This window comes from Onychomys torridus, chromosome 7, assembly GCF_903995425.1.
Source record: "Onychomys torridus chromosome 7, mOncTor1.1, whole genome shotgun sequence".
Classification (NCBI taxonomy): domain Eukaryota; kingdom Metazoa; phylum Chordata; class Mammalia; order Rodentia; family Cricetidae; genus Onychomys; species Onychomys torridus.
Window position 1 is genome coordinate 7,342,630 of NC_050449.1, and position 15,493 is coordinate 7,358,122.

A 15,493-nucleotide genomic window follows, 5' to 3' on the forward strand; every position below is an offset into this window, starting at 1 on the left:
AAATTAAACCCTTTTCTAAGCTCACATAGATATGATCTATGATCATAGCAACAGAAAAGTCATATCTATGAAATTTTAGATCAGAATTCATTGCCTCCTATATTTGAACAGAAGTATGAAATCTAAAAATGTTACGTATCATTTAAATTTATAGGCCTTTTGTCCATATTAGTTGAAATATGTAAACAAAATAAAAAGAGATATTATAATGCTTGAACAGATTATTGACACATTTTAGATTTCTTCTGAAATAAATATTTTTTTGAAATTGAATGTAAATATGTTGGTTGAAGATCATAACAATTTGTATATATTCAGAATTCCTTTGGTATGAGTTTCTTTCAGATCTTCAAAGTATAATGTTATATTGAAAGGCTTTAAGAGACAAATTACACATTAAAAGTTTTACAGTTACAGGGTTACTCTGTGTTTTGACTAGGCATGACCACATTGATTATATTCATAGGGTTTCTCTCAGGTATGTGTTTTTACATACTTGAGGTTGACTGGGCTGTGCAAAGGCTTTAACACACTGTTTAAATTCATGGGATTCTTCTCAATTATGTGTTCTTTCATGAAATTGAAGAGCATTGTGATGTACAAAGGCTTTACAACACTGATTAGAATTGTATGGTTTCAATCTAGTATGTGTTCTTTCATGCCTTTGAAGATGAGAGTGATGAGCAAAGGCTTGTAAAACACTGATAACATTCATAGGGTTTCTCTCCACTATTGTTCTTTTCATGCTTTTGAGGAATACTGTGAAAAGCAAAAGCTTTACCACACTGATTACATTCATAGGGTTTCTCTCATGTATGTGTTCTTTCATGTAATCGAAGATCACTGTGTCGAGCAAAGGCTTTACCACATTGATTACATTCATAGGGTTTCTCTCCAGTATGTGCTCTTTCATGTAATCGAAGACCACTATGTTGAGTAAAGGCTTTACTACAATGATTGCATTCAAAGGCTTTCTCTCCAGTGTGTGTTCTTTTATGTACTTGAAGATGACCGGCCTGTGCAAAGGTTTTACCACATTGTTTACATTCATAGGGTTTCTTTCCAGAATGTGTTCTTCTATCTAATTGTAGAACTTTCCAATGAGTAAAGGTTTTGCCACTTTGATTACATCCATAAGGTGTTATAAAGATATGTATAGTTTCATGCCTTTGAAGATGACTGTGTTGTTCAAAGGTTTTTCCACATTGATTATATTCATAGGATTTCTCTCCAGTATGTGTTTTTTCATGCCTTTGAGGATGACTATGACATTCAAAGGCTTTACCACACTCAGTATATTCATGTGATTTCTCTCTAGTATGACTTCTGTTATGCCTTCCGTGTTTTTGAGAACTTTGACGATATTCTTCAACTTTAAGATCTTCCCAATTGTAGCCTATAGCAATGAGGTTCATATAGATCTCCAGCATCACATCTTTGTAGGGGTTCTTCTGTGAAGGATCCATCAATGCCTACTCTTCCTGAGTGATGTCAACATGCACATCATTATAGGTCACTGCATTCTAGCAAGCAAAAGACCCTGGGTTCAGTCAAATATTCTAATTTCCCCCCAAAAAAATCTAAAATGAGTTTATTGAGTTATATTCTATAAAGGTAAAACTTGTTAGTTGGTCACATTACTATTATTTTATCAATACTGCTAAATATATTATGTCAATATGCAATAGATTTAATTCTTTTAAATGGTAGTTTCATACACACACATGAATATATATTTATGTTTTAAGAACACTTTGCTAGTTTCTGGTGCGTGAAAGAAAGCTAAAATAGAAAGTTATGATTCCAGTTGCCTAGAGTAACTTCAATGTGTCTTTGAGATGTCAACATTCAAAACACGCGCAGAATGTTCTTTAATAACTTAATCTCTGTAAAATATTCTGCTATAGAAATGATATCATAATGTTTCAATAGATGTTTAATGTAGGAAGAGAGAACATATTATAGATAGATCTCTCCTAAAAGTGCTTGATTTGGATCTAGGCTTTGTTTCACTCTTTGCTCTAGGATGTGGTCCTTGTATGCAGGGCCTGAACATCTCTTTAGGGTGTTATGTAGTCTCAAATATTGCTATGCATATTGACTTTATTTCCACAGTTTTGTCTAAGTTTTATCACTTTTTCTTGTACTAAGGTGCTGAATACAGTCCCAAGGTCTTCGATCGTCCTGTTGTGCTTCATGGACACTCACAGCACATGTGTTGATTTGTGTGAGGTCTATAAGTTTGTGTGGAATCTACATTCAGTTTTCTTGGAAGAAGTGTGCACATCTATTTCCTGAAGAAGGTATCCATAACAGGCAGGCATTTTAGAAAATCCCACAAATGATCTTTGTTTTTTACCCTAGTATAATTGATTCAATCTACCTTCTATTACCTGTGCAGAAATTTGGGAGAAATGCCATGAAGAAAGAAGAAAAGCAGATAGAACGAAGGAAGGAAGGGAGGAAGGAATGAAGGAAGGGAGGGAGGGAGGGAGGGAGGGAGGGAGGGAGGAAGGGAGGAAGAAAGGAGCTCTGAAACATTTCCTTAAGTGTCCCTCTCGCATTGAACACAGCCTTCCTCCTGCATGTCCTCATTGTCTTCCAGACTTATATGTGCTTCACCTTCATGTTTCCACTGTTCTTTGACTTAGTTACTCTGATATAAGCTACTTTTTTTGATAGAATTTATTTGTTGAGACTTTTTATATTTGTTAAAGTTACTAATTATACCAAATTTACCTTTATGTACATAATATTTTAAATAATATATGTTTATATCTTTTTCACACTATGTTGGAGTGTTTGATATCCTGCATTGTTTCACATGTGAATAAAATTGTGATGAATAATTAAAATTACTAGACCACTAAAAATATATCTTATTCTAATAAAATTTGCATGCATTTACAACCACCTATTTTCCTTTGAAAATTCAAAGGAAAAAAGTGAAGAGATAGTTCAGGTTTGAAGAAGACCTGAGATCTGTGATTACCAGCACAGACACAGTAGCCCACATTCATGTATAACTCCTATTTCAATGGTTGTGACATTCATTTCTGGTCTATACAGGGACTATACACATATGGAGCACATGAGTACATGCACGCAAAATTCTCATAAGTTTAAAAATAAAATTTTAAAACTGAAAAAGAAATATCAGAAAGTAGATAAACTATGACTTATTTGAATTTATTTCCAAATTTTATTTGGTGATATGAAAAATAGGATTTCTGCCTAGTATTTAGTTATGGGTTACTGTATCTGTTTCTATCATTTGTTGGAAAACACCTCTCTGATATCACACTATGAATATAGCAGAATATGATCATGAATCATATCATTGATTTTTTTTTTTTTTTTTGCCAGTCATGTTTAGTTCTATCCTAGGTCTCCGAGATGCCTAGTCTCTGGTTCCTGGCCTTACAGGCAGGGTCAGGGGAAGGCTCCTTCTCATGGTGTGGGCCTCAAGTTGGACCAGCCATTGGTTAGCCACTCCCTCAAGTTTTGTGCCAACATTACCCCAGCACATCTTGCCGACAGGTCAAATTGGGCTGTACTGATATTCTACTCCCACCAGTGGAAGCCTTGCCTGGTTATAGAAGATGGTTGGTTCAGGCTCCATACCCCAGTTCCTACGAATCATTTCTAGGATAACTTTCATAGATTTCAGAGAGCTTCCACTCATTAGGTTTCTACATCACCCCTCAAATGCTCCCTATTCCAGTCATCTCTCCCAGTACTCTCGCCTATACCTCCCCAATCTCCTGATCCCTCATGTTCCCATCCTCACCCCACCCTTAGTCCATTTGCAAAATCTATTCTATTTCCCCTTCCCAAGGGATCCATGCATCTTCCTTTGAGTCCCACTTGTTACTTACTCTTTCTGTGTCTGAATATTGTAGCCTGGTTATCCTTTACTTAAAAGCTAATATCCACTTATAAGTGAGTGCATACCCTATTTGTCATTCTGTGTCTGGACTACCTACCTCAGGATGAATTTTTTTTCTCCTTCTATCCATTTGTCTGCAAATTTTATGATGTCATTTTTTTAACTCTTACTCAGTAGTCCACTGTGTAAATGTATGACATTTTCTTTAACCATTCTTCTGTTGAGGGGCATCTAGGTTGCTCCCAGTTCCTACTTATTATGAATAAAGCTGCTATGAATATAATTGAGAAAGTGTCCTTGTGATATGGTAGAGCACCCCATGGATATATGCTCAGGCGTGGTATAGCTAGGTGTTAAAGTAGATTGATTCACAACTTTCTGAGGAATTGCCATTTTGAGTTCCATTGTGGCTATATAAGTTTGCACTCCCACCAGCAATGGAGGAGTGTTCCTCTTGCTCTGCATCCTTGACAAAATGAACTGTCACTTGTGTGTGTGTGTGTGTGTGTGTGTGTGTGTGTGTGTGTGTCTATATTTTAGCTGTTCTGACAGGTATATGATGGAATCTCAGTAGTTTTGATTTGCATTTTCCTGATAGCTAAAGATGTTAAACATTTCTTTGTTTTTCAGCCTTTTGAGACTCCTCTGTTGAGAATTCTCTAGATCTGTAACCTATTTTTGAATTGAATTATTTGTTGTGGTGATATTTAGTTTCTTGAGTTCTTTACATATTTTGGATATTAGCCATCTGTCAGATTTTTTTCCATTTGGTAGACTGCTGTTTTGTCCTATTGATGGTGTCCTTTGCCTTAGGAATGCTTTTTATTTTCATGAGGTCCCATTTACTGATTTTTTATCTTAATGCCCATGTTATTGGTGTTCTGTTCAGGAAGCTGTCTCTGCAAATCCATTTAAGGCTATTCCTTATAGCACAAATCTTAAATGGTCTCATTAATAAAAATAAATCCAGAGCCAGGTATTGGGGTAAACACTGAAGGTCAGAGAAGTAGGAAAAAGCCACAGCTTCTTCACCTGGACAGTTCCTCAGCTAATGCTGTTTCCTCAGACTGGAGCCTCTGAGTCCTCATCCAGAATGAATCTCAGCTGAACTGTGCTTCTCAAAAGCCTAAAACCTTAACTAGCTCTAGTTCCTGGTTTTCACACCTTATATTCCTTTCTGCTTTCTGCCATCACTTCCTGGGATTAAAGGCATGAGTCACCATGCCTGGATGTTTCCAGTGTGGCTTTGAACTCACAGAGATCCACATGGATCTCTGCCTCCCAAGTAATAGGATTAAAGGCATGTGTGCCACCATTTTCTGGTCTCTATGCCAACCTAGTGGCTGTTCTGTCCTCTGACCCCAGATAAGTTTATTAGGATGCACAATATATTGGGGAACACAATATCACCACAATTCCTCACTTCTCTTCTATCAAGCTCAATGTATTTTATGCTTAGGTCTCTGATCCACTTGGACTTGAGCTTTATGCATGGTGAAAGATATTGCCAATACCATGCAGATTGTATTAGTATAAATCTGTAGTGCCACTTGAAATTAGGGATAGTGATACTTGTGGAAGTTCTTTTATTGTACAGGAATGTTTTAGCTATCATGGGTTTGTTGTTTTTCTGTACGAAGTTGAGTATTGTCCTTCCAAGGTCTGTAAATAATTATGTTGGGAGTTTGAGGGTAATTGTGTTGAATATATAGATACCTTTTAATAATATGGCCATTTTTACTCTATTAATCCTACTGATCCATGAGTGTGGGAGATCTTTCTATCTCCTTATATGTCAGGGACCAAGATGTCAGAAACCAAACATGAACCATAGCAAAGTACTAGCTAGGCCAGATAACAAGTCATAAGCTCACTGCCCTTTCCTAGAGCAGTAACACCTATTTACTAACCAGAGGCTCCCAAAGATAAGAAGACATTCCACAGTCAGGTGCCATGACAACCAAACATAAAGAGCATTGCATGGTCAGGTAGCCTAGCAACAGAATAAGTGGGCCCTGACCAGTGACCTTAGCCAACATCTTGCAGTTGCACAATCTGCATGTCTCCCACATTCTGCACCCCTTCCAAATCCCTTCCCCTTCCCTCCTTCCTGCCCCCTCCCCTCCTATGCTATATTAGTCTTGTGGAGGAAAGTAAAATTTGCAGCTTGATCAGAATCCTGTCTTGCTACCATCTCTTGTGTCCCCTGTTCCTTTCATTCACTTCCACAGGTGGGTCGCCCCCGTTGAAACCCCCCTAGCTGGGGCACTTATATCTCTTTAATTTCTTTCTTCAAAGACTTGCTTTTTTGTCATACAAGTCTTTCACTTACTTGGGTAGGGTTGCTCCAAGATATTTAAAATTGTTTGTGGTTATTGGGAATGGGGTTGTTTCCCTGATTTTTTTCTCTCAGCCACTTTGCCATATATATATATATATGAGAGAGCTACAGATATTTTGAGTTAACCTTGTATCTAGCCACTTCACTAGAAATGTTTATATGCTGTAAGCATTGCCTGGTAAATTTCTTTGGTTTACTTATATATACTATCATATCATCTGCAAATAGCAAAAGTTTGACTTCTTTCTTTCCAATTTGCATCCCCTAAATCTCCTTTTGTTGTATTATTGCTCCAGCTAGAACTGCAAGTCCTTTATTGAGTAGGTATGGAGAGAGTGGACAACCTTATCTTGTTTCTTATATTGGTGAAATTTCTTTAAGTTTCTCTCCATTTAATTTGATGTTGGCTTTAAGTTTGATGCATATTGCCTTTATTACATTTAACTATTCCCAATTTACTGCTAATCTCTCCAAGACATATCATGAAAGGATAATGGATTTTGTCAAAGGCTCTTCAGCATCTAATGAGAATATCATGTGGTGAATTACATTGACTGATTTTTCATATGTTAAACCATCCCAGTATCTCTGGAATGAGGCTTACTTGATCATTGGGGATAATATTTTTTAGGTGTTCTTGGATTCAGTTTGCAAGTATATTATTGAGTATTTTTGCATCTAATTTCATGAGTGAAATTGGTCTGTAATTCTCTTTGTTGAATATTTGCATGGTTTGGGTATCAGAGTGACTTGTAGCCTCATAAAATGAATTTGGCAATGTTCCTTTTATTTATATTTTGTGGAATAATTTGAGGAGTATTGGTATTAGCTCTTCTTTGAAAGTTTGGTAGAATTCTACACTAAAACTGTGTGGCCCTGAGTTTTGCTTTTGTTGGGAGACTTTTAATGACTGCTTTTTTTTTTTTTTTCTCTAGGAGTTAGTTATTTTTAAATTGTTCATTTGCTCTTGTTTTAACTTTAACTTTGGTAAGTGGTAGCTATCAAGAAATATATCCATTTATTTTAGATTTTCTAATTTTTTTGGAGTACAAGTTTTTAAGTATGACCTAATGATTTTTTGAATTTCCTTGGTGTCTGTTATATCCCCCTTTTATGTTTCTGATTTTGTTAATTTGGATATTCAATCTCTACCTTTTGGTTAGTTTCAATAAGGGTTTATATATCTTGCTGATTTTCTCAAAGAACCAACTCTGTGCTCCACTGATTCTTTATATTGTTCTCTTTGTTTCTATTTTATTAATTTCAGCATTCAGTTTTGATTATTTCCAGCCATCTATTCCCCTTTGAGGTGCTTGCTTCTTTTTGTCCTAGAGCTTTTAGGTGTGCTGTCAATCTGCAAGTATGAGAGTTTTCCATTTTATTTATTATTTTTTAATGTAGGGACTTAGTTCTCTTAGCTCTTCTTTCATAGTGTCCCACAAGTTTAGGTATAATTGTACATTCATTTTCATTGAATTCTAGGAAGTCTTTAGTTTCTGTCTTCTCCCATTTTTCATTAAGTAGAGAGTTGTTCTGTTTCAATTAATTTTTAACTTTTCTGTTGTTTCTATTATTGTTGAAATCCAGCTTTAATTTATGGTGATCTGATAGGATACAGGGGATTATTTCAATTTTATTGTGTCTTTTGAGCCTTGCTTTGCGACCAAGTATGTGGTCAATTTTGGAGCAAGTTCCATGAGGTTCTGAGAAAAAGGAATATTCCTTGGTGCTTGAATGAAATGTTTTGTAGATATCTGTTAGGTCCATTTAGTCTGTTAGCCATAAAGTCTGTTAGCATCAGTATTTCTCTGTTTAGTTTTTGCCTTAATTACCTGTCCATTAGTGAGAGAAGATTACTAGAGTACACCACTATCAATGTATGATATTTGGTGTGTGGAGTAGATGAATTTCTATCTGGTCTTATTAAATAAAAAAAAATGGAGCCAAATATAGGGGTGAGCCTTAGAGATCAGGGAAATAGGAATAGCCACCAGCTAACCCTACCTCACCAGCTCTGCAGCTTCCAAAGTGCCATGACTTCCTGTTTACCCAGTCTTTTATTGTCTGGCTGTTCAGCTGTCTTATTGTCTATCTTAGCCCAGCTACCTCACTTCCTCTTCCTATGCAGCTTTGTCACTTTCTGTCTGTCTGCACAGATCTTCAGGTCTCTATGGTTGGTACTGGGATTAAAGGTGTGTGTCACCATGCTTGGCTCTATTCCCTAGTGTGGCCTTGAACACACAGAGACTCTACCTGTTAAGTGATAGGATTGAGGGTGTGTGCTACCACTGACTGACTTTTGTGTTTACTTAAAATGGCTTGCTATTTCCTCTGATCTCTGGCAAGATTTATTCAGTAATATACTAATAAAATATCACCACATTTTTGGCACAAATGAAGTATCACCACAGTGTGGTTTAAACTTTAGTTGTGTTGCCTTTACAACTATTGGTACCCTTGCATTTCTGACACAGATTTTAAGAACTGAAAGATCATCTTGGGTTTTTCCTTTGGTGAGTATGGAATGTCCTCCCCATCTCTTTTGATTAATTTTAAAATCTTTTTTGTTGGGTATTAGAATGGCTATACCACCTTGCTTGTTATGTTCATTTGCTTGGAAATTTTTACTTTTAACATTTTCTTTAACAGATGTATCTATTTTTTTTCTATTGTATCTTCTATACCTGCAATTCTCTCTTCCATTTCTTGTATTATGTTGATGATACTTTCATCTGTAGTTCTTGTTTGCGTTCCTAGATTTTCCATTCCAGAATTCTTTCAGTTTGTGTTTATTGCTTTTATTTTCAATTTCATGTGTTCACCAATTTTATTCATTTCCTTCAGTTGTTTGGGTTTGTTTTTCTTCTTGGCTTCTTTAGCTTTTTTTTTTTTTTTTTTTTAAAGGATTTCATCATTTCCTACAATTTTTAGACTGTCTTTTCCCAATGTAAGGGATTTATTCATATCCTATTTAATGACTTCTATCACCTTCATAAAGTTGATTTTTAAGGTCATTTTCTTGTGCTTTTGCTGTGTTAGAATATTCAGGGCTTGTTGTGGTAGAATTGCTGTGCTCTGACGGTAACATATTGCCTGGGCTGTTGAATGTGTTCTTACACTGGAGCCTAAGCATCTAGGTTCGGGATGATCATAAGTCTAGGTGCCAACTTCTGAGTTTGGAAGGATTTTTTCCCCTTGGTGTCAGTTTCCTCTCTGGTCTTCTGTCTGGAGTGGCCTTTGGTAGAGTAGAAGGTCTCCATATGAGTTAGGGACTGGACTTCTGATAGCCAGGGTAGTCTCTTGTTGAGAAGGGGGTTTCCTGCCTCAGTTGGAGGTTGGGACATGGCAATGGGGAGGGGTGGGAATTGGCAATATGGGGCAGTGAGGATTGAGAGTGTGAGAGTTGGTCACAGGGTGTGCAGCCTACCTGGAGTTATGGTGGTCTGGTGAGGTCTCTGGTCCAGCAGGGTTCCTCTGTTGGAGGTAGGGGCCAGGATATTATATAAAGGAGAGGAGGAGCAATTGGGAGTAGGGTGGGTAGGCACTGAAAGGTTGGGGGTGAAATGTGAGCAGGTTGCTTACTTAGAAACCTGGTAGCCTATGTTCTAAGCATAAAATATTTATTGTCTTAAAGAAAGGCATTTTGACAAAGGAAAGAGGTAGCAGCAGATAGTCTGTTTGCAAGAGTGCCTGCTGCCATCGTAAGGACCTAAATTTCCTCCTGAGAACTCGTGGATGTAAGGGTAGAAATGAGCGCAGTGAGATCTGGTGCCTGCTTTGTGAAATGTTTACTACTATAAACCTTGGTGTAATTTTAAAACCAATCCTATTAGAATTGGAAGAGGAAGTGGCTTAAATCATTTTGATCTGAAATGTTAGTCTTGTGGAATAGTTAAACCTTCACAAACCTTTCTACTAAGTGGAAAATCAGTTTATTTGATGATGGACAAGCTGGTAATGAGAAGAATTTTCTAACAGAACAGCTTGAAAACATACTTCTTTGAAAACCCCAAAAGTGATTAAATTCTTGTTTGGGTGGAAGTGAGTCCATGATCAGAAATGGTTTTCTTTCTTCTGTTTTTTAAAATAAATTACAGGACTTCTCAGCTACATAAAGATTTGTAACTCTAACAACTTGGGTATTTTCTCTCTATGAGCAAGTTATGCTGGACTCAGCAGAAACCCAGAAGCCAGGTGGGGAGTGCTTGTCCAGGGAGACACCACACTGAGTGCTTTGAGAACCAGAGGTGGGAGGCTTTTGTGCTATAGATTCTCATGCTAATTTGTTCTGAGGTGATGTTATTCTGTTAAATTTAAAAAAAAAAAAAACATGGCTATTTTCTATTGCCTGACTATACAAGAAAATCTTTTTATTTGAAAAATTATAAAAGCCAAAGTCAAATTTTGTTTTCAAACCTCACAATTACATATTGAGGTAGATGCCTTTTTATCATTAGAATAAAGATAGTCCCCTTTCTCAAATCTGGACTCCCATTTCAGTTGTTTGATTTTTTTCTCTGATACTTTCTTGCCATTGTTTTCGTTTTTATGTCAACTCGATGTTTACTACAGACACTACCCATGCTGTGAAAATTTATGTTATGAAGGAACCTGGCAGACGGCAATGACTTAAACATTCCTGTATTTTATTGCTGAAGCAGAACAGACTGCAAAATGTCAGCGGTTTCAGAGGCTTTATGAACATGAAATTCACATTGGATCCTGGAGTTTTAAATTAAAAGAAGAAAATCACATGCAAGAGATGAAAGGAAAAACTTACATTTCCGTGCTTTGGTGAGGAACGAGCAGATGGCTGTGGAGTGCTCTGGAGATGTGAAGTTGTGCTGCTTAATAGTTTACTGAGAATAGAAGGTACAAGCCGTAATGGCGCAAGCGCCAATTTCCACTACAGAAGTCAACCATCTGTGAGGCCCCAATGTGCTTCTTATGAATGTTCAGAGTAAGTAAGAGACAACTCATCATATTGAGAAATGTCATAAAATCCCGACTCTATACTAGCCTTTAACCTACCTGTCTAGAGAGTATATCATTTTCCTTCTTTTATGCATTCCTCATATATTAGATGGTACACAGCAGTATTGCCAGGAGAAATGGGATAATAAAGTCTAGCTATATATTTCTTCCCTAGAGACACATATCAAAATTTTATTTTAAGGTTAGTAACCAACTTGCATTAAAACATACTTAATCTTTCAAAAAATTCTTCATTTTGCAGCATTAACTAATAGGCCTTCTTTTTCCCCTTGAAAGGAGAGAAAACAAAAATAGAGAAAAGGGCTATTAAAAATATGTAAATGTGCTCTATATAGTCACTTCTGCAGAGAGTTTCAACAGTTAGTTTATTTCAGTCACTAATGTAAGGGAAAGCCTATTTATTTTCTTATGGTTCCATAAAAGTTGGTCAGAATCATCTATTTTGAATGGTAGAAAACTGGTCATCTCATCTTTCTGACCATGGTCTTTCCATCAAGTGACAGTTTTCAAACTATACCATCTATGTAATCCCATCCTTCAATTCCTATCATTGCTTTTATTAAACAAAGCTTCTTATACTTCATCTGTTTTTCAGTCACAGCCCTGAACTACAATCACAAGATCTGTAGGGGTTGATGAATGGCTGAGAGTTATGGATGATGCAGTAGATTCCTGGACCACTACATCTTTATTCAAACATGCCTAGGAGCAATAGAAAACATGCACATGTGCTGTGCTGATTATGCTGCTAACATGTCATTATTTTCCCTGGAAATAGAGTTGTCTCTAGACACTTAGCTCAGGGAGCCATTGTTGGTGAGTCTGGTCTATACTGAAGACTGGGTCCTGCCACTTTTTTGCCATAACAGTTTGACAAGTGGATTGACCTCCATTATACTTCATCTTCTCCACAAAAGGGGAAAACAAAGCATGTTTCCAGTAGGGTTTTCAGAAGGAAGAAATGAGTCAGCATCTTTAAAATGATTACAACTGATCCTGGTACATGAACAGATGACATAAGTGTTAGTTAAGAAAAGATGCATTTGATAAATATGGACTTTCTCCAAAGACAGCAACAAGTGGTTTTGAATATGTGTTTGTGTATGTGAAGTCAAGTTTACAATACTGCCTAGGTTGATGGGATATGTAAGTTGAAGTATTTTAGCTATCAAGACATGATCAAATTCTGAATCATCTTTTGGATCCAAATGTCTGCCCATGCTATGCTGTGGGATTATAACTCCTCATATAATGAAACAAATTGGATGCCAAGTTGTTGGTTAAGCAGCAGCGCTTGCGGCTGGCCGCCACCAGGAAGAGAGCGCTGGAGGCTGTGGTGGCTGAAGGATCACAAGCCATGGTTACCTTTCTAGATCTTTGTTAGGAGAGAGAGAGAGAGAGAGAGAGAGAGAGAGAGAGAGAGAGAGAGAGAGAGATCTTGCAGAGGATGGAGAGAATATGGAGAGAGAAAAAACTGTGAGAGAGCATGCCCGCTTTTATAGGCTGGGATGCCATCACAGGCTAGTGATGTAATAAGAATATAATCCTTACAAAAGTCATTTACAAATTACCAGGGCCTTTTATTTGAAATATAATTTTCATAAGAGTCCTATTTTAAGTATACAAATTTAAATATGTATATTTACCCTCTAATATGGGTATACATTGTACTGCAAAATGAAACTAAATAATATCACCTCCTTATCCTGGTTAGGTTTTGATTTAATGCATTTTAAATTAAAAAATAATTTCAACATTCCCCCTGTTCCGTTCTTCTTTTTAGCGCCCCCCCCCCCACATCTTCACCTTTCAGTCCCCTCATGTGTTCCTTCATCTGTCTCTTTCTAAAACCGACGGCCATTTTTCTTTGATTACACACACCCACACCCACACACACACACACACACACACACACACATGCATGAACACACACGCATACACAAATACATAAATATAACTCTGACTCTGTTTTTTATGTTTGTGTATATATGATTTCAAGGCTGACTGCTGTGCATTGGACAACTAATTATGGGGCTCATCCCTGGGATGGGCAAATTCATTCTCTGTCAGCAGTCATGAGTTGCCTGTAATTTTTTGTCTAGGGGTGGGACTCTGAATTTTTCCCTTCCAAATTAGCATGGCTATTGATAGTCTCACTGTTCAGTTCTCCTTTAAGCAGCCATGTCTAGAAAATACAATCTCAGTTCAGACTTCCTAGGCCTCTGCCTTGAACAGTATTTTTGCCTTCACTTTTGTGGTATTCCCTGAGTACAGAAGTTGTGTTGAAAATGTATCCACTGATCCCTGCTTATGTATGCAGTAAGGTCCATTTGCCACAGAGTGAAGCTTCTTTGATGACGGGCAAGAGCTGCATGTATCTATGGATATAAGATAACATGTAGAATGCAGCCAGGAATTCTGTTGTTCCAGCAAAGTAATAATGTAAAGGTCTCCTTTAAGAACCATGGCCTCTTCAGCCCGAGAGAGCTGGCTATATCTCTAGTACCAGTTATCATGATTTCCTTCTCGTTGAGTGGGTCTTAAGTCCAATTAGCTGCTACTTACTTCCAAGAAATGAGTTGCACCATTGCACCTTTAGTGGTGTGTGTGTGTGTGTGTGTGTGTGTGTGTGTGTGTGTGTGTGTGTGATGCCACTTGGGCTGACAGTGCTCCATACAAAAGTCATAGGCTATCTAAAAAAAATCCCTAGTCGCAAGCATGAGACCTTCAATTTGAATTGTTGATCAAGGTGGTCCAGGTGACTCCCAAAACAAGAGCTATTGCTATTGCACTTGTTTGCTTCTCACAGGTGGTAGGTAAGTAGGGACTTTCTGGAGACATGGTACACTTTTGTTGAGATACAGGGCCTGACTTCCCTTGGCGCTGAATTATGACCTGAAAGTATAAATCAAAAAAACCCTTACTTCCTTAAGTTGATTTAGTCAGAGTATTTAAACATAGCATAAAAGCTAACTAGAGTACTTCTACAGATACTATTTTTGTGTTAGTAAGAACCATAAACTTTCCCAGTTCACAATATTTAAGAATACAATAGTGTTACTAACTATAGTTTCTAAAATAATAATGAAAAGTAAAAATTAAAGAAAATACAAACCATTCAAAAGATATGTGGGTTCAGGGACTGTATAAATATTCTGTGAAATCTTCATCAAAATTGTAGTAGCATCATTAACAGAAATAGGGGAAATAATCACTAGATTCCCATAGTACAAAATATTACCTTGAATATCAAAGCAATTGTGATCAAGATCAAAGAAAGAGACAACACACTATAAAACTTCAAAATACACTATAGTATTAAAATTAAAGCACAATGGCAAACTTATTTATGTGTGATATGACCAAGTAATCATAATTCATGATAATTATGCAAAAGAATTCAAATTGGTATTTTGGAAGGATGTCTACATCCCTTCTCAAGTGTGCATTTCTGTTAATATCCAAGATATATAAATAATGAGTTTATCAAATGGTAAACAAGAAGAAACAATGTAGTATATATCAACAAGGGGTTACTAAATATTCATGAAACAAAGGAAATTGTGTCATTTATGACAATGTAGGTGAATGCAGATGAACTTAATTAACATATTGAAATAAGTCCACAATAGAGAAACAAATAATTTTGTCACATGTTTGTAAAACTTTAAAAATTTAGAATAGTTTTACAAGCTTTAAGAGATTTTTACTTAAGCATAAAATGTGTCAGTTTTAGACGAGAAAATAGGCTAAGACATCTTTTGCATTAAATACTTGTAATGAAAATTTAATAATCCTTTGACAGTAAAATCATGAGCTCTTTCTAGGCTGTCTATCCTATTACACTGGCCACAATCTTTGTTCTGTTCCTGTCCCAAGTTGCTTTGACTCCTAGTACTCTGCAGTATATTTTAAAATACAAAGTACAATAAATGTTATGTATTGAATTTGATACTTAGAATTCACATGGTGGAAAAACAAAATTATTTCCTGTAAATTTACCAGTAATGTATGGTATGTGTCTTGTGGCAGAGAAGTAATAAATATTTTAAAAGTAGACAGCTTACCATGTATACACTCTAGCAAATTCAGCACACTGCAGGGGCAACTGTGCTTTAAGTACAAAAACAGGGGAATGTTTAGGAAGAGAGATGAGAACAGAAGGTACAGAATCTTTTCTGAAAACCAGTCAATGTATACTAATACCTTATCACAGTTAGTTACTACTACAATCACCGTAGCTTCATTTTTGTTGATTTGCAAATAAC

The 15,493-nt window shown here is 36.6% G+C and overlaps 1 protein-coding gene across 1 annotated transcript; it reads right to left on the reverse strand.

Annotated features, from left to right (window-relative positions):
• Positions 1-809: 809 nt before the first annotated feature.
• LOC118586847 (zinc finger protein 431-like) lies at positions 810-1,430 on the reverse strand. Its single transcript, XM_036192219.1, has 2 exons — positions 1,250-1,430; positions 810-913 (listed from the first exon to the last, which is right to left on the reverse strand). Exons 1-2 carry the CDS (start codon positions 1,428-1,430, stop codon positions 810-812), a joined length of 285 nt encoding a protein of 94 aa, XP_036048112.1.
• Positions 1,431-15,493: the final 14,063 nt, after the last annotated feature.

Coding starts and splice junctions, on each gene's coding strand:
- LOC118586847 (XM_036192219.1), bottom strand. CDS start 1,430: ATGCTGGAGATCTATATGAACCTCATTGCTATAGGCTACAATTGGGAA. Junction 914..1,249: donor TCATAGTCATCCTCAAAGGC/ATGAAAAAACAC, acceptor GTCTTCGATTAC/ATGAAAGAGCACATACTGGA.